The sequence below is a fragment of the Coregonus clupeaformis genome, chromosome 13, assembly GCF_020615455.1.
Source record: "Coregonus clupeaformis isolate EN_2021a chromosome 13, ASM2061545v1, whole genome shotgun sequence".
Taxonomy (NCBI): domain Eukaryota; kingdom Metazoa; phylum Chordata; class Actinopteri; order Salmoniformes; family Salmonidae; genus Coregonus; species Coregonus clupeaformis.
The window spans coordinates 57,811,744-57,832,318 of record NC_059204.1 but is presented as its reverse complement, the minus strand read 5'-3'; the positions used below and the strand labels follow the sequence as shown (position 1 = coordinate 57,832,318).

General features: G+C 41.8%; 1 protein-coding gene across 1 annotated transcript; it reads left to right on the top strand.

The window, feature by feature from the left end:
* Positions 1 to 3,442: 3,442 nt before the first annotated feature.
* On the top strand, positions 3,443 to 20,532 carry LOC121579987 (sestrin-3). The gene is made up of 10 exons (XM_041895036.2): positions 3,443 to 3,900; positions 8,422 to 8,487; positions 8,796 to 8,996; positions 11,890 to 12,072; positions 13,963 to 14,196; positions 16,967 to 17,114; positions 17,221 to 17,339; positions 17,471 to 17,661; positions 17,883 to 18,027; positions 18,622 to 20,532. Exons 1-10 carry the CDS (start codon positions 3,823 to 3,825, stop codon positions 18,706 to 18,708), a joined length of 1,452 nt encoding a protein of 483 aa, XP_041750970.2. The 5' UTR covers positions 3,443 to 3,822; the 3' UTR covers positions 18,709 to 20,532.
* Positions 20,533 to 20,575: the final 43 nt, after the last annotated feature.

Genomic DNA, 20,575 nt, shown 5'->3' with positions numbered 1-20,575 from the left:
CTTTGCAGCAATTCGACCATGAATTCCTGATTCACACAGTCTCCTCTGAACAGTTGATGTTGAGATGTGTCTGTTACTTGAATTCTGTGAAGCACCAAGCACCAATGTCCACTGTCGACAGAAACTTAACACAAAGAAGACATTGTTTATTTGCTTGGGATATTATAACTTCAGTCTGTGTCTAGAAACGTCTTGTATTGAATGTGCAAAACCTATTTTGTCAAATCACACTAGAAAAGGCATTACTTGCATGACTCTTGAACAGAAAGGACTTCTGTAGTGAGTGAAGGGGACGTGAGAGGATAGTGTTTCAGCCATAAGTGGGGAAACAACAATGAGCGCTTTCGAGCTGATCTTTTTTGTCAAGTCGTGACGATTGTTGGTCACCGCCTTTCAAAGTGTGTTGCATTATGGGGTAAAAAATTGTCCGACTTGAGCCTACATATCGACTGCATGAACTTTACAAAAATCATGTTATCAAAGGTCATGAAGTTTTGACTGCAGTCTACTGCAAATTTCTGCAGTTGCTTTTTACCAACTTCATTGGCTGCATTGTGGGAGGCTCCATTGCCAACCAATCATTAGGGTGTTTTGTTTGACCCACACAAATGTGACCAAAGACAGACTGAAACAGGAACCAACTTTGCCACGATGTATACAGTGTATATGTACAAATGAATGTGATATTTGATGCTCTCTCTCACTGATTGATTGTACAATGTACACACATATGATTTCAGTTTGTGAGTGTTCGATATGGGGGATGGCGCAATGTTATTTCGACATTATAAAGGAAAACTTTTATAAACAATGGCAACACTGCCATATTGATCTGAGCCTTGCTGTTGGAAAACCACTTTCATGTCTGACTTTTGGCTGTCGCAGATGCACCTTCCCCGACTTCACTCCTCGGCTTTCGTCTACAGTCGGTTGCTTTGCCTTACCACTCAAATGCGCCCACTACTAACCCTGCCCATGCAGCCAGCTATCCAGCACTTGAATTGGTCACACGATGCATCTAAACGGATACGATGATGTTGTTGTTGCTGGGTGAGAGACGTGAAAGGAAGAAGAGAGATTAGGTGAAAGATGAGGTGACGTCTTACGTTACACACACAACTACATAAAAGTTTCTTGCACAGTTATAGTGAATTCAGAAAGTATTCACACCCCTTGACTTTTTCCACATTTTGTTATGTTACAAAGTGGGATTAAAATTGATTTAATTGTCATTTTTTGTCAACGATCTACACAAAATACTCCATAATGTCAAGGTGTAAGAAAAATTCTAACATGTGTAAAATAAATATATAAAAAATAAAACACTAATATATCTTGATTAGATAAGTATTCAACCCCCTGAGTCAGTACATGTTAGAATCACCTTTGGCAGTCCTTAACGATTACAAGCATACCCATAACATGATGCAGCCACCACTATGCTTGAAAATATGGAGAGTGGTACTCAGTAATGTGTTGTATTGGATTTGCCCCAAACATAACACTTTGTATTCAGGACAAAAACTGAATTGCTTTGCCAATTCTTTTTGAAGTATTACTTTAGTGCCTTGTTGCAAACAAGATGCATGTTTTGGAATATTCTTATTCTGTACAGGATTCTTCTTTTCACTCTTGTCAATTAGGTAAGTATTGTGGAGTAACTACAATGTTGTTGATCCATCCTCAATTTCCTTCCATCACAGCCATTAAACTCTGTAATTGTTTTAAAGTCACCATTGGCCTCATGTTGAAATCCTTGAGCAGTTTCCTTCCTCTCTGGTAACTGAGTTAGGAAGGACGCCTGTATCTGTGTAGTGACTGGGTGTATTGATACACCATCCAAAGTGTAATTAATAACTTCACCATGCTAAAATAGATCATTTTTACCCATCTACCAATAGGTGTCATTCTTTGCGAGGCATTGAAAAACCTTCCAGGTCTTTGTGGTTGAATCTGTGTTTGAAATTCACTGCTTGACTGAGGGACCTTACAGATAATTGAATGTGTGGGGTACAGAGATGAGGTAGTAATTCAAAAATCATGTTAAACACTATTATTGCACACAGAGTGAGTCCATGCAATGTATTATGTGACTTGTTAAGCACATTTTTACTCCTGAACTTATTTAGGCTTACCATAACATAGGGGTGGAATCCTTATTGACTCAAGACATTTCAGCTTTTCATTTTTTATTGATTTGTAAAAATAAATATTTAAACATCATTCCACTTTGACATTATGAGGTATTGTGTGTGTAGGCCAGTGACAAAAAATCTCTGGATTTCACGACTGGGAATACAGAATGTATCTGTTGGTTACAGATACCTTTTTTTTTTAAGTAGGGGCGTGGATCAGAAAACCAGTCAGTATCTGGTGTGACCACCATTTGCCTCATGCAGCGCGACATCTCCTTTGCATAGAGTTGATCAGGCTGTTGATTGTGGCCTGTGGAATGTTGTCCCACTCCTCTTCAATGGCTGTGTGAAATTGTTGGATATTGGTGGGAACTGGAAGATGTCAATCCAGAGCATTCCAAACATGCTCAATGGGTGACATGTCTAGTGAGTATGCAGGCCATAGGTCCTGTGTGGCTCAGTTGGTAGAGCATGGCGCTTGCATCGCCAGTGTTGTTGGTTCGATTCCCACGGGGCCAGTATGAAAACAGAAGTATATACGAAAATATATCCACTCACTACTGTAAGTCCAGAGTGTCTGCTAAATGACAAAAATGTGAAATTGGAAATGGAAAGACATTTTCAGCTTCCAGGAATTGTGTACAGATCCTTGGAACATGGGGCCGTGCATTATCATGCTGAAACATGAGGTGATGGCGGCGGATGAGTGGTACGACAATGGGCCTCAGGATCTCGTCACGGTATGAGTCCATATGACTAGTTAAGCAAAAAATTGTCTCCTGAATGTATTTAGGCTTGCCATAACAAAGGGGTTGAATACTTATTCACTCAAGACATTTCAGCTTTTCATTTTTTATTAATCTAAATTTAATGCATTTTAAATTCAGGCTGTAACACAATAAAATGTGTCAAGGGTGTGAATACTTTCTGAAGCCTATTAGTAAAACCAACCTTGTAGACCGGAGTATGTTTTATCTATCCTCTTCTATCCAATTGAAATTACCTATGGCAAATGTAGGTTATTGCAATTTATCCCTAAATACTATTCTATACTGGGTAACACAAACTAAACTTATATGATAGTTTTTCTATTGCTGAAAGTTGTTGTTTGCTTTATTGTTACGGATTCAAGGTAATTTTTAGTTGTGATGGGGCCTAATAAAAAGTGCCATTTGTGGAACATTTTGGTTGTTCAGCAAACACACCCCTCTGGCGGCAATTGGCTGGTGGGCGTGCCTACCTCCGGCAGAGCAAAGTTAGAAGTTCACTCAAAAACTGCCTTGCATTGTGTGTGGTGCGTTGTGTGTGGTGAGCGAGACAGGGGAGGACGGAGCCTATAGAACTCTCGAAAAAAGGCTTCGTGATTTAACAACTCTTCGGTCTCCCCATCAACAACCCACCACCGCCGCCCCACCTGCAAGTGAAGGATATACTGTAGAAGTTCGCTCAAAAACTACCTTGCGTTGTGTGTGGTGAGCGAGACTGTGGAGGACGGAGCCTATAGACCTCTCGAAAAAAGGCTTCGTGATTTAACAACTCTTTAGTCTCCCCATCAACAACCCACCACCGCCGCTGCCGCCCCACCTGCAAGTGAAGGATATACTGTAATTTAATTGTACAGAAAAAGTAACGTTACAGACAAACTTTTCAAACTACGGTCTCTAGGACTATTAAAGTGGCAGCCAGCATGAACGTCAGTGCGGAGTCTTTCACCTCCAACCCATTTCACATCTGTAACATCTGTCAGAAGGTGATAAGGAAAAAGGTATGGCGTTTCCTGATTGATTTCTCCAAATGTTACTTTTACTAGTCGACCAATAGCATGTTTTATCAAGGTGATCAGTCAGGCCTATTTATTATTCCTTCCAATTTAGATAAAATGTCGTTGCATCTTATGAAGTTGTCACTGAGATCCTGCAGGAGTAGTAGCCTATAGACCCTAGTATACATTCATTTGATCTATTGATTCAGACAGCAGAACAAACATATTGCTTTTCACTGGTCTTCTCCTTGCCTTACTGCTATTTTTGCATTTAACTACATTCTGTATTTCAACATCATCTATAGAATTGCTTCAGAATCGGTTGTAATTCCTATTAGGCCTAGTTTAATAATCTCAAAGCTAATAATGTACAGTCATGGATCATGGACTTTTTGCAGTCCAAATACCCATATTTTATGACAATCAGGCTGTTTTCCTTTACAAACATATCAGACAACAGTTATCTGCAACAGATTGTCGCATTTGCATTTATTTATTTCCCAGGATGGTCGTCAATCAGTATGATAGCAATAGCGTTGGTGGTAGATTGATGATTTGATAAGAACATGGATATCTCTCTCTCTAGTGCCCTGCTTTCTTAGTCTGACTGCTATTATTAGTAGCCATTAGTCTATGTACATATGACCCAGTTTTTGATAGGGAGGCATCATACGATGGTGTCAAGGCAGAAGATTGGGTAATTTTTTTGTCATCTCCAGGGCATCATTGAGTTACACAATACATGTCTTGATACTTTAGAATGATTTGGGGGGGGGGGGGCATTTTGACCATTTCTTTTGACCATTTCTTTAGATTCCTCACGTCTAACTCATTGTTTAAAAAAATGTTGGTCCAAATCGGATGTTATTTACTACATTTATTGAATATTATGTGAATTCTATACATTTAAATGGCCAACTTGGATAAAATCAATTACCTTAATTTCTCAGAGATCAAATTCTATTTAAACAGGAATGCTAATCTGATCAGTTTCTAACAACAAAAACGATTTCAGAACAATCTGAGATGGTGGGTGTCAAACCTCTTTCTTGTGCTTTTTGAGGTGGAACAACCCTGTAACAACAAAACATGAGGAGTGGACATCCACAGATTACAATGCCTAGAGACAGGTTTGTCTGTCTGCACACCGGAGTAAGCCCTTTCCTGACAAACATCACTGACAGAAAAAAACACTATTTTATACTATACTACAGTTACCAATAGATACTGGTAAATACACTATGCCACGATCACATATAAATATACTGGTAAAGGCAGAGACTATAGATCTTTAATTTTGTAGGTTGAAACCAAGAGGTTTCATACAAGTTGTTCTCAACAGAAACCCTCTTGGTTGGAAATTACAGTTTACTGAGAGAGCGATGAAACTGTCAATTCATGTTTTACTCTATCATTCATTATGATGTAAGATTCTTGTTTTTGGTGCTTTATTACTTATTTATCACATACTTATTTCACAATTACAACTGTCTTGAAAAAGTATTGTTGTTGTTATGTGATAAACTGGCTTTAGGCTATTCGTTTTTTGTGATTGAGACAGACGGGTCCAGGCTCTTTTTTAAACTGCACAGTCCAGGATAGAGAGGAGCACTGGAGCCACCTCTCTCTGTGTAATCTCAGTTAGTTGCATCAGCCACGTTGCCCCAACAACAGACACTCATCACCCAACACACACAAAGGGCCAGACAGACAGAGGGCGGAGAGGAGATATGAGAGGAGAAGAGGGGAGAGATGATAGGAGAGGAGGAGAGAGGGATGGAGAGAGAGGAAAAGAGGGAGGGATTAATACTAGGGTGAACCTGTCTGCAGTCCAGGGCAGGTCTGTCTGTCTGTATCACCGGTGGCAGTGGGAGTCACAGGGCTTCAACCCAATTAGCTAAATTCACAGGAAATGGCCTGTCTGTTGACAGAGCGCACATTCAAAGGTCTGTTATGTAACAAGACATATGCTACTGGAACAGAGAGGGGTCTCTGTCTGACTCTCTCTTTCACGCACACACCACTTTCTCACACACACACACACACTTTCTCACACACAGAGAACTACATTGTCTTACTGTATATTTTGGTGGTTTATGTGGCTTTGTTATCCATTCGTACTATAAACTTTCTTCCCACCTTTGAACTTGAGGCCCTTGATCATTATGTAATATTATAACCATGGCGATGTACTGTAAGACAGCTAAATACACAAGATAACCCCAGTCTAGTGTTTATTATACAACAGGTGGTTTGGAATTCCCATTGTTAGAGCCTATCCTACTCATGATATACTAGACAACATACACATGGCCAGTACATTCATAAAAAGTGCCATTGTTTACATCCTTACCTTGAAACGCACTACTACTACTACTACTACTACTACTACTACTACTACTACTACTACTACTACTACTGCCATGCAATTTTAAACTTTGTAAACACTGTGAAAAAACCATCTACACATTATCTCTGACATTTGCAACATTGTTGCAATAATGAAACTCCATAAGGAATGTGTAAAGAGTCGGGACAAGACAGACAAGCAGCTTTTCTCAGCCAGTCCAAATCATGAATCAGCATCATTTCCACTGATATATACAAAGAAATGTCAATAGAAAAACAGATCAAACGAAACGAAGTACAGCTACTTTGACATCTTTCCAGCTTCAGTCTGAAGTGATTGTGTTAGCTGTGTAGTTGGCTAGCTAGCAAGGGGGAAGAGCCTCCATAGCAACCATTTTAGTTTTCCATACCAAAGTTCTACAACTATAAACCAGCGCTTGGGTAGTTTTGCTTTACATGGCAGTCAATACGAATATAACTAACGACCAGAGAACACCTAAAATTGCACTTGACAACCAGTGTTAGAGAATGCAATGTCACGTTTGTTGAAAAATGCATGGTTTGGGGGAGAATCTCGCTTTTTATGATAGAAATCTCATAACACATGGCCTCTCATGTATTATTGCTTAAATAACTGTCTGAGTTATTATTAATTAGTTTGATATACACTGAGTGTACAAAACATTAAGAACACTTTCCTAATATTGAGTTGAACCCCCCCATTTTGCCCTCAGAACAACCTCAATTTGTCAGGGGAAGGACACTACAAGGCGTCGAAAGCGTTCCACAGGGATGCTGGATATTGACTTCAATGCTTCCCACAGTTGTATCAAGTTGGATGGATGTTCTTTGGGTAGTGGACCATTCTTGATACACAGAGAAACTGTTGAGCGTGAAAAATCCAGCAGCGTTGCAGTTCTTGACACATACCGGTGTGCCTGGCACCTACTACCATACCCCGTTCAAAGGCACTTAAATATTTTGTCTTGTCCATTCACCCTCTGAATGGCACATATACACAATATATGTTTCAATTGTCTCAAGGCTTAAAAATCCTTCTTTAACCTGTCTCCTCCCCTTCATCTACACTGATTTGAAGTGGATTTAACAAGTGAAATCAATAAGGGATCATAGCTTTCACCTGTATTCACTTGGTCAGTCTGTCATGGAAAGAGCAGGTGTTCCTAATGTTTTGTACATTCAGTGTATATTGAATATACAATAAAACACAGTATAATACACCCTAGCAGGCAGTTTTTCCAAGCACCGTCTCACACTCCATATCACCTTATACAAGCCATTTTATATGTTCTAGCAGAACCATTTTTATTACTGAAGTGACACACTTATAAAACACTCAAAAGTCAGTAATGTTGACTCTCTTTATGTAAAGTGTTTATGAGTGTTCTAATTCTAAAGATGAAGGGTGACCAAGATTTTTTCCTTCATTTTTTTTATTTGACCTCTTGTGATGTAATTCTCACTGTCCTGTAGACGCAGCTGTGTTTTCTCTCCTCTTCTCAGAGATTTAGGTCAGACGATGTATGTAACTAAAGGAGGGCAGACTTACTCTCCTTAGCCCAGCATTGATCTTTCCATATAACCTGTCTGTCTGTCTGCCTGCCTGCCTGCCTTCCTGCATGCCTGCCTGCCTTCCTGCATGCCTGCCTGCCTGCCTGCCTGCCTGCCTCTTATAGAGATATTTTTACCATCCCTCTCCTTAGGGCTCTCAGTACATTAACTTCAATAGATGTACTGTCCTAACATAAATGTACATTTCAACACACACACATGCATAAAAGACAATGTGAACCATAAAGCTGGGGTTCTTTCCTCTGCCCAGGCCATGTTCCCAATGTTCCCTGGCTAATGTGTGTGCACACAGGCTGTTTGCTCATCTCAAAAGGTAACAGGAGGAGGGGGTTACTTTACCTCTGAGCAAACGGACTGACACACACAAAGGCCTGGCTGTTACATATCAAACCTCACTTCTATACAGGTCCCATTTTTTCTCTTCATTTGATGTTTTTTTTCTTATGTTTGCCAACATTGCTGAGAGTTCATTTAGGTTGTGCCAAAAGTGGAGTTGTACATCTAAGCTCCTTGTGTAGTATGGTCTTGTATAGTTCCTTAGCTAACCCGGTTTCCCTCTCTGCCGCTCTTGTCTTGTCTCAGGAGAAAGGAGTCAGGGTGCCGCGACCCTTCTCCAGTGGACCCAGTGCCTTCATTCCAGAAGAGGAGGTGAGAAAATGCTTTCTTTCTTTGCTTTGAGGCTATATTTCCCCTGTCCTGTCTATTCTCTCTCGTTCTCCCTCACTGTCACTTTCGCTTAATCTCTCTCGCTTTTTCCCCTTTGTCTATATCTTCCCACCTTTATCTTCACCTAGCCTGGAACTCAGACATGTAAACCATATTTCAGATTACAGCAGCAGCAGCTTTACTGTAAAATGGTTCAATACACACTGCCTGACTGAAAGCCCTCACTTCCCAACCCCTCTCTTCCCTGTCCTGCCTGACCTCTTCCCCCAACCCCTCCGCCCTGGGTCCAGATTGTGGAGGCGTCCCAGGTGGACCCCCACACAGAGCAGATCCTGGCCGAGGCCTACTCTCCATCGGGTCACGTGGACCATCTGACCCGGGTGATGGGACTGCACCCCCACTACCTGGAGTCCTTCCTGCGTAGCCAGTTCTACCTGCTGAGGATGGACGGCCCCCTGCCTCTCCACTGCCGACACTACATTGCCATCATGGTAAACACTGATATAGGATGAACTTAGAGATTGTCATTGGGTGTGTCTGAAATGACACCCTATTTCCCTATCCTCCTGAGACCCAGGATGTTTTTTTACATCACATTTCTCAAAGAAGAAAGTGTGAAAAATATTTGTATTTATTTTTTATTGTACAGTCGTGGTCAAAAGTTTTGAGAATGACACAAATATTAATTTTCACAAAGTCTGCTGCCTCAGTTTTTATGATGGCAATTTGCATATACTCCAGAATGTTATGAAGAGTGATCAGATTAATTGCAAAATCCCTCTTTGCCATGAAAATTAACTTAATCCCAAAAAAACATTTCCACTGCATTTCAGCCACAAAAGGACCAGCTGACATCATGTCAGTGATTCTCTCGTTAACACAGATTAGAGTGTTGACGACGACAAGGCTGGAGATCACTGTCATGCTGATTGAGTTAGAATAACAGACTGGAAGCTTTAAAAGGAAGGTGGTGCTTGAAATCATTGTTCTTCCTCTGTTAACCATGGTTACCTGCAAGGAAACACGTGCCGTCATCATTGCTTTGCACAAAAAGGGCTTCACAGGCAAGGATATTGCTGCTAGTAAGATTGCACCTAAATCAACCATTTATCGGATCATCAAGAACTTCAAGGAGAGAGGTTCAATTGTTGTGAAGAAAGCTTCAGGGCGCCCAAGAAAGTCCAGCAAGCGCCAGGAATGTCTCCTAAAGTTGATTCAGCTGCGGGATCGGGGCACCACCAATGCAGAGCTTGCTCAGGAATGGCAGCAGGCAGGTGTGAGTGCATCTGCACGCACAGTGAGGTGAAGACTTTTGGAGGATGGCCTGGTGTCAAGAAGGGCAGCGAGGAAGCCACTTTTCTCCAGGAAAAACATCAGGGACAGACTGATATTCTGCAAAAGGTACAGGGATTGGACTGCTGAGGACTGGGGTAAAGTCATTTTCTCTGATGAATCCCCTTTCCGATTGTTTGGGGCATCCGGAAAAAAGCTTGTCTGGAGAAGACCAGGTGAGTGCTACCATCAGTCCTGTGTCATGCCAACAGTAAAGCATCCTGAGACCATTCATGTGTGGGGTTGCTTCTTAGCCAAGGGAGTGGGCCCACTCACAATTTTGCCTAAGAACACAGCCATGAATAAAGAATGGTACCAACACATCATCCGAGAGCAACTTCTCCCAACCATCCAAGAACAGTTTGGTGACGAACAATGCCTTTTCCAGCATGATGGAGCACCTTGCCATAAGGCAAAAGTGATAACTAAGTGGATCGGGGAACAAAACATCGACATTTTGGGTCCATGGCCAGGAAACTCCCCAGACCTTAATCCCATTGAGAACTTGTGGTCAATCCTCAAGAGGCTGGTGGACAAACAAAACCCCACAAATTCTGACAAACTCCAAGCATTGATTATGCAAGAATGGGCTGCCATCGGTCAGGATGTGGCCCAGAAGTTAATTGACAGCATGCCAGGGCGGATTGCAGAGGTCTTGAAAAAGAAGGGTCAACACTGCAAATATTGACTCTTTGCATAAACTAAATGTAATTGTCAATAAAAGGCTTTGACACTTATGGAATGCTTGTAATTATACTTAAGTATACCATAGTAACATCTGACAAAAATATCTAAAAACACTGAAGCAGCAAACTTTGTGAAGACCAATACTTGTGTCATTCTCAAAACACAGTGGCATGTATGGCCTCAGAGATACGGACCCAAAACAAATCACCATTAGAGTGGAAAAAAATTAATTGCTGGGTCTCAGGAGGCTGTATAGTGCACTACTTTTGACCAGAGCCCTGGGACCTCAGCAGAGGGAGTGTACTATATATAGAGTGCCATTTCCAACGCAGCCATTGTTCCCTGTAAGGGTTGAGGTTAGGATTTGGGTAAGGTAAGCTGATTCTATGGGCAGCTTCTACCTGCAGCTGCATGGTATGGGATAGGGCAAAGGTCAAACTAAGCTGGGAAAAAATGTTTCCTGCATATACACATCCTCCCTTAGAGCCTCCCTCTCCCTGCTCAGGAGACCTACCTAATACAAATCTCCTACTGACCCACATTCATATCTATCTAATGACCCATTTCCCTAACAACCAATGGCTATCTTTCCCGGAGTGACGGATGATGTTTTCCGTATGGTGTTAAAACTTTCACCTCAGTGCTGAGATGACCCTGGGGTGGTGCTGGACTGAGGATGCTTCTGTAGCTAGTAGAGAGAAAGAGATAGTGGAGACATTAAGCAGGGCAGTGTTTGCCCTGTGCTCAGACGCACTGGCCCTCAACACCTCCGTCTGTGGAGCTTTGGTATGCAGCCAACTCAGAGGGTCCTACCAACCCCCCCCCCCGACTCCAGCCCACCTCCAACTCGCCCTCTTCCTGATGTGGCCCTTCCACAACAAGGTCAAAGTCACCCCCCTCACTCTTAAGACACAGAATATTATGTTAGGAGGAACAGCTTAATGTAATGCAGTGTTAAAGAAACATTTAATGTACAGAGTAAAATAGGTCATGTTTAGAATTTAGACAGATACAATATGCCTATACTGTAAAACTTTAATTTAAAGATCATGCATTTTACAGACAATATTTATGCTTTATATTAAAGTCTGCTTATTTACTTAGACATTATGTTAATTTCATAATGATGACATTTGAGTTTTGTTAGATATTCTTTGAAACAAGCAACACTTTGTACCATTTAGTACTTGCTGAATGCCAGCTAAAACCGGACTGTCAAATACAGTATTACCCAGAAAACAGTATATAGAACATGAATATAAAGACAGTTTAGACAGTAGAAAACATACACAGTTCATACAGTAAAGGAAGAGTTTTCACAGTGAGCTATATTTCATCAACAACAAAAAAACTGTGTGTCTCCAGGCTGCAGCGCGTCACCAGTGTTCCTTCCTGGTGTCTCTGCATGTGCGTGAGTTCTACAGGATGGGGATGTGTCTAGACTGGCTGAAGGGTCTACAGTACGCCCCTCAGAGACTGAGGAACCTCAACGAGATCAACAAGATCCTAGCACACAGGCCCTGGCTCATCACCAAAGAGCACATTCAGGTTAGAACACAGACATGCATAAAACATACTCATATTCAAGTACATTATCTACATATGCACATATGAGATATATATATATATATATACACAGTGGGGAGAACAATTATTTGATACACTGCCGATTTTGCAGGTTTTCCTACTTACAAAGCATGTAGAGGTCTGTAATTTTTATCATAGGTACACTTCAACTGTGAGAGACGGAATCTAAAACAAAAATCCAGAAAATCACATTGTATGATTTTTAAGTAATTTAGTTTGCATTTTATTGCATGACATAAGTATTTGATACATCAGAAAAGCAGAACTTAATATTTGGTACAGAAACCTTTGTTTGCAATTACAGAGATCATACGTTTCCTGTAGGTCTTGACCAGGTTTGCACACACTGCAGCAGGGATTTTGGCCCACTCCTCCATACAGACCTTCTCCAGACCCTTCAGGTTTTGGGGCTGTCGCTGGGCAATACGGACTTTCAGCTCCCTCCAAAGATTTTCTATTGGGTTCAGGTCTGGAGTCTGGCTAGGCCACTCCAGGACCTTGAGATGCTTCTTACGGAGCCACTCCTTAGTTGCCCTGGCTGTGTGTTTCGGGTCGTTGTCATGCTGGAAGACCCAGCCACGACCCATCTTCAATGCTCTTACTGAGGGAAGGAGGTTGTTGGCCAAGATCTCGCGGTACATGGCCCCATCCATCCTCCCCTCAATACGGTGCAGTCGTCCTGTTCCCTTTGCAGAAAAGCATCCCCAAAGAATGATGTTTCCACCTCCATTCTTCACGGTTGGGATGGTGTTCTTGGGGTTGTACTCATCCTTCTTCTTCCTCCAAACACGGCGAGTGGAGTTTAGACCAAAAAGCTCTATTTTTGGCTCATCAGACCACATGACCTTCTCCCATTCCTCCTCTGGATCATTCAGATGGTCATTGGCAAACTTCAGACGGGCCTGGACATGCGCTGGCTTGAGCAGGGGGACCTTGCGTGCCCTGCAGGATTTTAATCCATGACGGCGTATTGTGTTACTAATGGTTTTCTTTGAGACTGTGGTCCCAGCTCTCTTCAGGTCATTAACCAGGTCCTGCCGTGTAGTTCTGGGCTGATCCCTCACCTTCCTCATGATCATTGATGCCCCACGAGGTGAGATCTTGCATGGAGCCCCAGACCGAGGGTGATTGACCGTCATCTTGAACTTCTTCCATTTTCTAATAATTGCGCCAACAGTTGTTGCCTTCTCACCAAGCTGCTTGCCTATTGTCCTGTAGCCCATCCCAGTCTTGTGCAGGTCTACAATTGTATCCCTGATGTCCTTACACAGCTCTCTGGTCTTGGCCATTGTGGAGAGGTTGGAGTCTGTTTGATTGAGTGTGTGGACAGGTGTCTTTTATACAGGTAACGAGTTCAAACAGATGCAGTTAATGCAGGTAATGAGTGGAGAACAGGAGGACTTCTTAAAGAAAAACTAACAGGTCTGTGAGAGCCGGAATTCTTACTGGTTGGTAGGTGATCAAATACTTATGTCATGCAATAAAATGCAAATTAATTACTTAAAAAATCATACAATGTGATTTTCTGGATTTTTTGTTTTAGATTCCGTCTCTCACAGTTGAAGTGTACCTATGATAAAAAATTACAGACCTCTACATGCTTTGTAAGTAGGAAAACCTGCAAAATCGGCAGTGTATCAAATACTTGTTCTCCCCACTGTGTTTTATATATATATATATATATATATTTTTATTTTATATATATATATATATATATATATATATATATATATATATATATATATATATATATATTTTCACTAACACACACACACATGCATGACTTTTATCCACATACTCACACATAAAGTAACTCACACTAAACCTCTTTCTCTCCTCCCTCTACCTCAGAACTTGGTGAAGACAGGGGAGCACAGTTGGTCTTTGGCGGAGCTGGTCCATGCTGTTGTCCTATTGGCCCATTTCCATGCCCTGGCCAGCTTTGTGTTTGGCAGTGGTATCAATCCCCAGGTGGATACACAGAATGCCAACGGCTTTCAGTCCGTTTACATCAGCAACTACTGTACATGTGACTTGGCCAGCGACCATCACCTGGATCGAGACCTCAGCAGCACCAGCCCCGGGGTGAGATGACATACATGACTTACTGTTGAGCTGTTTTACTGAGTTGATTTAGCTACATGTGTGTTTGGAGGGATTGTGTTGGAAATGTATCTAAGTACAGTACCAGTCAAAAGTTTGGACACATGTAATCATTCCAGGGTTTTTCTTTATTTTTACTATTTTCTACATTGTAGAATAATAGTGAATACATCAAAACTATGAGATAACACATATGGGATCATGTAGTAACCAAAAAAAGTGTTAACAAATCAAAATATATTTGAGATTTGAGATTCTTCAAAGTAGCCACCCTTTGCCTTGATGACAGCTTTGCACACTCTTGGCATTCTTTCAACCAGCTTCATGAGGTAGTCACCTGGAATGCATTTCAATTAACAGGTGGGCCTTGTTAAAAGTTAATTTAATGCATTTGAGCCAATCAGTTGTGTTGTGACAAGGTAGGGTTGGTATACAGAAGATAGCCCTATTTGGTAAAAGACCAAGTCCATATTATGGCAAGAACAGCTCAAATAAGCAAAGAGAAACGACAGTCCATCATTACTTTAAGACATGAAGGTCAGTCAATCCAGAACATTTCAAGAACTTTGAACGTTTCTTCAAGTGCAGTCGCGAAAACTATCAAGCGCTATGATGAAACTGGCTCTCATGAGGACTGCCACAGGAAAGGAAGACCCAGAGTTACCTCTGCTGCAGAGGATAAGTTCATTAGAGTTAACTACACCTCAGATTGAACGCTGCTGGCACCCGCCCACCCGACTAGAATCACTACTCTCGACGGGTCTGACCTAGAGTATGTGGACAACTACAAATACCTAGGTGTCTGGTTAGACTGTAAACTCTCCTTCCAGACTCACATTAAGAATCTCCAATCCAAAGTTAAATCTAGAATCGGCTTCCTATTTCGCAACGAAGCCTCCTTCACTCATGCTGCCAAACATGCCCTCGTAAAACTGACTATCCTACCGATCCTTGACTTCGGCGATGTCATTTACAAAATAGCCTCCAACACTCTACTCAGCAAATTGGATGTAGTCTATCACAGTGCCATCCGTTTTGTCACCAAAGCCCCATATACTACCCACCACTGTGACCTGTACGCTCTTGTTGGCTGGTCCTCACTACATATTCATCGCCAAACCCACTGGCTCCAGTCCATCTATAAATCACTGCTAGGCAAATCCCCGCCTTATCTTAGCTCATTGGTCACCATAGCAACACCCACCCGTAGTATGCGCTCCAGCAGGTATATCTCACTGGTCATCCCCAAAGCCAACACCTCCTTTGGCTGCCATTCCTTCCAGTTCTCTGCTGCCAATGACTGGAACGGATTGCAAAAATCTCTGAAGCTGGAGACTCTTATCTCCCTCACTAACTTTAAGCGTCAGTTGTCAGAGCAGCTTACCGATCACTGCACCTGCACACAGCCATTCTGAAATTAGCCCCTCCAACTACCTCATCCCCATATTGTTATTTATTTTGCTCATTTGCACCCCAGTATCTCTATTTGCACATCATCTCTTGCACATCTATCATTCCAGTGTTAATACTAATTGTAATTATTTTGCAATATAGCCTATTTATTGCCTTACCTCCATAACTTGCTACATTTGCACACACTGTATATATATTTTCTGTTGTATTTTTAACTTTATGTTTTGTTTTACCCCATATGTAACTCTGTGTTGTTTTTATCGCACTGCTTTGCTTTATCTTGGCCTGGTCGCAGAACTTGTTCTCAACTGGCTTACCTGGTTAAATAAAGGTAAAAAAAAAAAAAGATTGCAGCACAAATAAATGCTTCAGAGTTCAAGTAACAGACACATCTCAACGTCAACTGTACAGAGGAGACTGCGTGAATCAGGCCTTCATGGTCGAAATGCTGCAAGAAACCACTACTAAAGGACACCAATAAGAAGAAGAGACTTGCTTGGGCCAAGAAACACAAGCAATGGACATCAGACCGGTGAAAATCTGTCCTTTGGTCTGATGAGTCCAAATTTGAGATTTTTGGTCCAACCGCTGTGTCTTTGTGAGACGCAGAGTAGGTGAACGGATGATCTCTGCATGTGTGGTTCCCGTCGTAAAGCATGGAGGAGGAGGTGTGATGGTGTGGGGGTGCTTTGATGGTGACACTGTGGGTGATTTATTTAGAATTCAAGGTACACTTAACCAGCATGGCTACCACAGCATTCTGCAGCGATACGCCATCTGGTTTGCGCTTAGTGGGACTATCATTTGTTTTTCAACAGGACAATGACCCAAAACACACCTCCAGGCTGTGTAAGGGCTATTTGACCAAGAAGGAGAGTGATGGAGTGCTGCATCAGATGACCTGGCCTCCACAATCACCCGACCTTAACTCAATTGAGATGGTTTGGGATGAGTTGGACCGCAGAGTGAAGGAAAAGCAGCCAACAAGTGCTCAGCATATGTAGGAACTCCTTCAAGACTGTGGGAAAAGCATTCCTCATGAAGCTGGTTGAGAGAATGCCAAGAGTGTGCAAAGCTGTCATCAAGGCAAAGGGTGGCTACTTTGAAGAATCTCAAATATAACATAAATTTAGATTTGTTTAACAATTTTTTGGGTATTACATGATTCCATATGTGTTATTTCATAGTTTTGATGTCTTCACTATTATTCTACAATGTAGAAAATAGTAAAAATAAAGAAAAACCCTTGAATGAGTAGGTATGTCCAAACTTTTGACTGGTACTGTATGTGTGACTCTATTGTCACATTAATAGAGTTCTGGTTTGTTGTGTGTTTCAGACCACAGACTCAGTCAGTGAGTTAGAGGCGCTGATGGACAGAATGAAGAGGCTGCAGGAGGAGAGAGAGGAGGATGAGGCCTCGCAGGAGGAGATGGCCACACGCTTCGAGAAAGAGAAGAAAGAGAGCCTCCTGGTGGGCTCTGGGGGTACTGCAGCCACACCTGTTCCTGTTGTCTGTCTCTCACTGAGTACTACTGTAAACCTGTCAGTGAAGTCATGACTGATTATAATCTATCTCCATTGTGACTGCAGATATGAAGGATGAGGTGATGCCCACATCCAAAGTGTCTCGGTTTGTGGAGGATGCCACTTTTGGGTACCAGAACTTTGCTCGACACGGAGAGGACAACCCACCAACATTTAGAGCCCAGGTGGGGGATAATTACAGATCAAATTAATCTAAATTCCATTATCATGCCATAAGTGCAAGGCCTATAGATTTAACAGTCACTTCTTAAAACCTAAATGTCTCTCTCTATGTCTGTCTGTTTGTCTGCTTTAGGACTACTCGTGGAAGGACCATGGTTTCTCTCTGGTCAACAGGCTGTATTCAGACATTGGCCTGCTGCTGGATGACAAGTTCCGGACAGCGTGTGACCTGACCTACTACAACATGGCCAGTCACGAGGACGTGGACACCACCATGCTCCGACGTGCACTCTTCAACTACGTGCACTGCATGTATGGCATCAGGTAAGACAGCGCCCTCTTTCCTCAGTCACATACACTTCTCATGCACTATCAAGTGTGGACACTTGGTGTCAAGTTAGTGTGATAATGATTATATTTAAATGAGTGAGTAAGTGATTGTTGAAGCCCTGGAATAGTCCCTGAAGTCCAGTAGAAATGGCCAAGTAGACAGTAAAGTGATGCTCCAGTCTGATAGAATGATTTGCTTGATGTCCTGTCTGCAGGTATGATGACTATGACTATGGGGAGGTGAATCAGCTATTAGAACGCAGTCTGAAGGTCTATATAAAGACGGTAACGTGTTATCCAGAGAGGACCACTCGCCGCATGTACGACAGCTACTGGCGCCAGTTCCGCCACTCCGAGAAGGTTAGAAAACTGTCAATGCTTGTGTGTGTTTTTGTGTGTGTGTTTGTGAGAGGGCATAATCTTATGTTGTGTGTATTCTTTGCAAACAAGCATACACCGTCCACAGCCACAAAAATGATATTCTGAATCCTGATATATTTTTGTAACTAGGCCAGAGTTCAGTGGCAGGGTTGGTCATGCTGTTCGATTGTGTTTGTGCAGGAGGCTTTGGCTCATGAGTACACTAGGACTATTGAGCAGAGCTGAAGTAAATGAAGCTCTTGGCCGCAGGAACATGCTGTTATTGTGTTTGAGTTGTTCTGCAGAGAGGCCCCCTGTTGGAATCTGACTGGGCTGAAAGAGATGAAAGACGAGCAAGTTACTCCATGTATCATTAGGAACAGCAGGGTAGAAGGGGCATTGTCTTGTTCTTAAAGCTTATGTGAGATGTCTTTTGTAGCCTTCTGCTATTTTCTGCAAATGCATATCCATTTTACAGCTCAGTGGCTGTCCATACTGCAGTCCATACCATGGCAGTTATATAAAGTAACTGTACTGTGTTATAGTATGTACTGTATGGTATGTTAATCCTCTGGCCTCCCTGTCCCCCTCCAGGTCCATGTGAACCTACTCCTAATGGAGGCCAGGATGCAGGCAGAACTGCTATACGCCCTGCGCGCCATCACACGCTACATGACCTGACCCTGACCAACCACAGCGGGTTGTCTTTCTCCAACTGACCAATAGAAAACCCCAGCCCTCCACAGTCCTCATCACCCCACCTCCCCCCAACACCACCACTGGCCTTCCCCTCTCCACAGCCCCAGGACGAGGCCTCTTGGAACCAGAAAACTGTCTCTCTACCAGGCACATGACCCTAAAACTGGCCTCCTACTGTGTGGTTGGGGGGGGGGACTTTGATGTCTTTTTAGCTTAATGCCCTTGTAAAGAGGAAGTTTGTGAAAATGAAGGAAATCCTACTGTGAGTGTATAAAAGTGAAAACAGGGGTGCACATGACTGACTGTTATCATCCTCCTTTGCCAAAATCTAAATGGCAGTTTGGCTTTAGTTTGGAAATTGTTTATCCAAGCAACCTCACAAAGTACTGAACTCCAGCTCTAAGGAGGATACTGAATAGCCAGAAACAGTGTTACACAAGAATATACCTCTGAATGTAATGCCTTGATTTGGGACAGACCCACCAATATCAGAAGCAAGATTAGAAGTTTATCTGATTGACAGAGCAAGCCCTTTTGTGGCACTCAGATGTTTTAAAAAGTGCAATATGTCTCCTTACCTTTTTTTTATTATATATGTTTTGCAACTTGAAAGGCTGTGACAGAATACTTTTCAGTATATTTATACCTTTGTCAATACATTTGGCTAATGAAAATATTTCTTAAACGATTTCTCTGCAATATTTGGCCTAATAGAGAGTATTATCACAGCAGGGAGCACACAAGCAACATTATCAGCAATTGTAGGATTGTTTTATTTAGTTATTTCTTTCCCTCTCATCCTGTTTGTGACATATTTCTGTGCCAAATGTTTCTAACAGGGTCTGTAAGACATTAATAATGCCTACTTGTCTATATTTCTACCAAAGATGTCGTGTACAGTACAGATGTTAGATCCATGAGACATTTTCAAAATAAAATGTATATTCCATTAGGAAGTACAGTACATTTCAGAACAGAGATAAGCTACAGTACGTAGTGGTGGGAATGTGCTCTTTGTTTTGAAATTACTGAAGTATCACCACATGAGTGAATGCCTAACACTAACCCTAAAATGTGCACTGTTAACTTTGTCTCACCAGCATTTATCTGATGCTTAATTCTTCATCAGTGTAGGGTTGGAAAAGTCATGGTGCTTTTGTGAATGATTGTTGCTCTTTGCACATTTGTATCTGCACGTTGGAACGTTGGTTATTCCCAGTTGGAAATATGCAAGAAATGTTTGTATTTCCTTGAAAATCCTCTCTCCCTTCTCTCGAATCTTTCTCAAATATCAAGACATTGCATTGTATGTCTCAGATGTGAAATGTGTCATATATTAGCATCCCCTCCCCCCATTTCTGTATAGGTTTAGATAGTTTAGATGTATTGATAAAAAAAAATATCTGAACTCAGATGCCATTCACCAAAGTACTATTTACTGTTTGCCAACCTACCTTAAGTTTTTATAGTGTTTTTCAACAACAAAAAAGGATAAACATTTTGCGTTAACAAGACCAATTAGGTAATGTATCATCCGAATTATAACCGATGAAGATGGAAGCTGAGTTGTCTAAACTTTACAAATTAATAATCTACTGGTCTGAGAGTTCAATCTGCACTTTTCTTTCTCTTACCCAGATTGTGCTTCAGGATTGTTGTAATAGTTTTGGGAGGTCGTGCCTTCTTTATCAAAGCCACATTCAGTCGTTTTTCAATTAAAACAACTGTAAAATGAAAACTACAACTGAAACTATATTTCACACAGTGCTTGTAAGGAAACAATAAAGAAGTTAAGAAATAAATCTACATATGTGTTCTGTTTATTTGATATATCAACATGCATCCCGGT

Bases quoted from the DNA above. Each gene is read 5' to 3' on its own strand.
- LOC121579987 (XM_041895036.2), top strand. From the start codon at position 3,823: ATGAACGTCAGTGCGGAGTCTTTCACCTCCAACCCATTTCACATCTGT. The intron at 8,997-11,889 runs GTAAACACTGAT...GTGTGTCTCCAG, and splicing joins GACACTACATTGCCATCATG to GCTGCAGCGCGTCACCAGTG. The intron at 17,662-17,882 runs GTAAGACAGCGC...TCCTGTCTGCAG, and splicing joins CACTGCATGTATGGCATCAG to GTATGATGACTATGACTATG.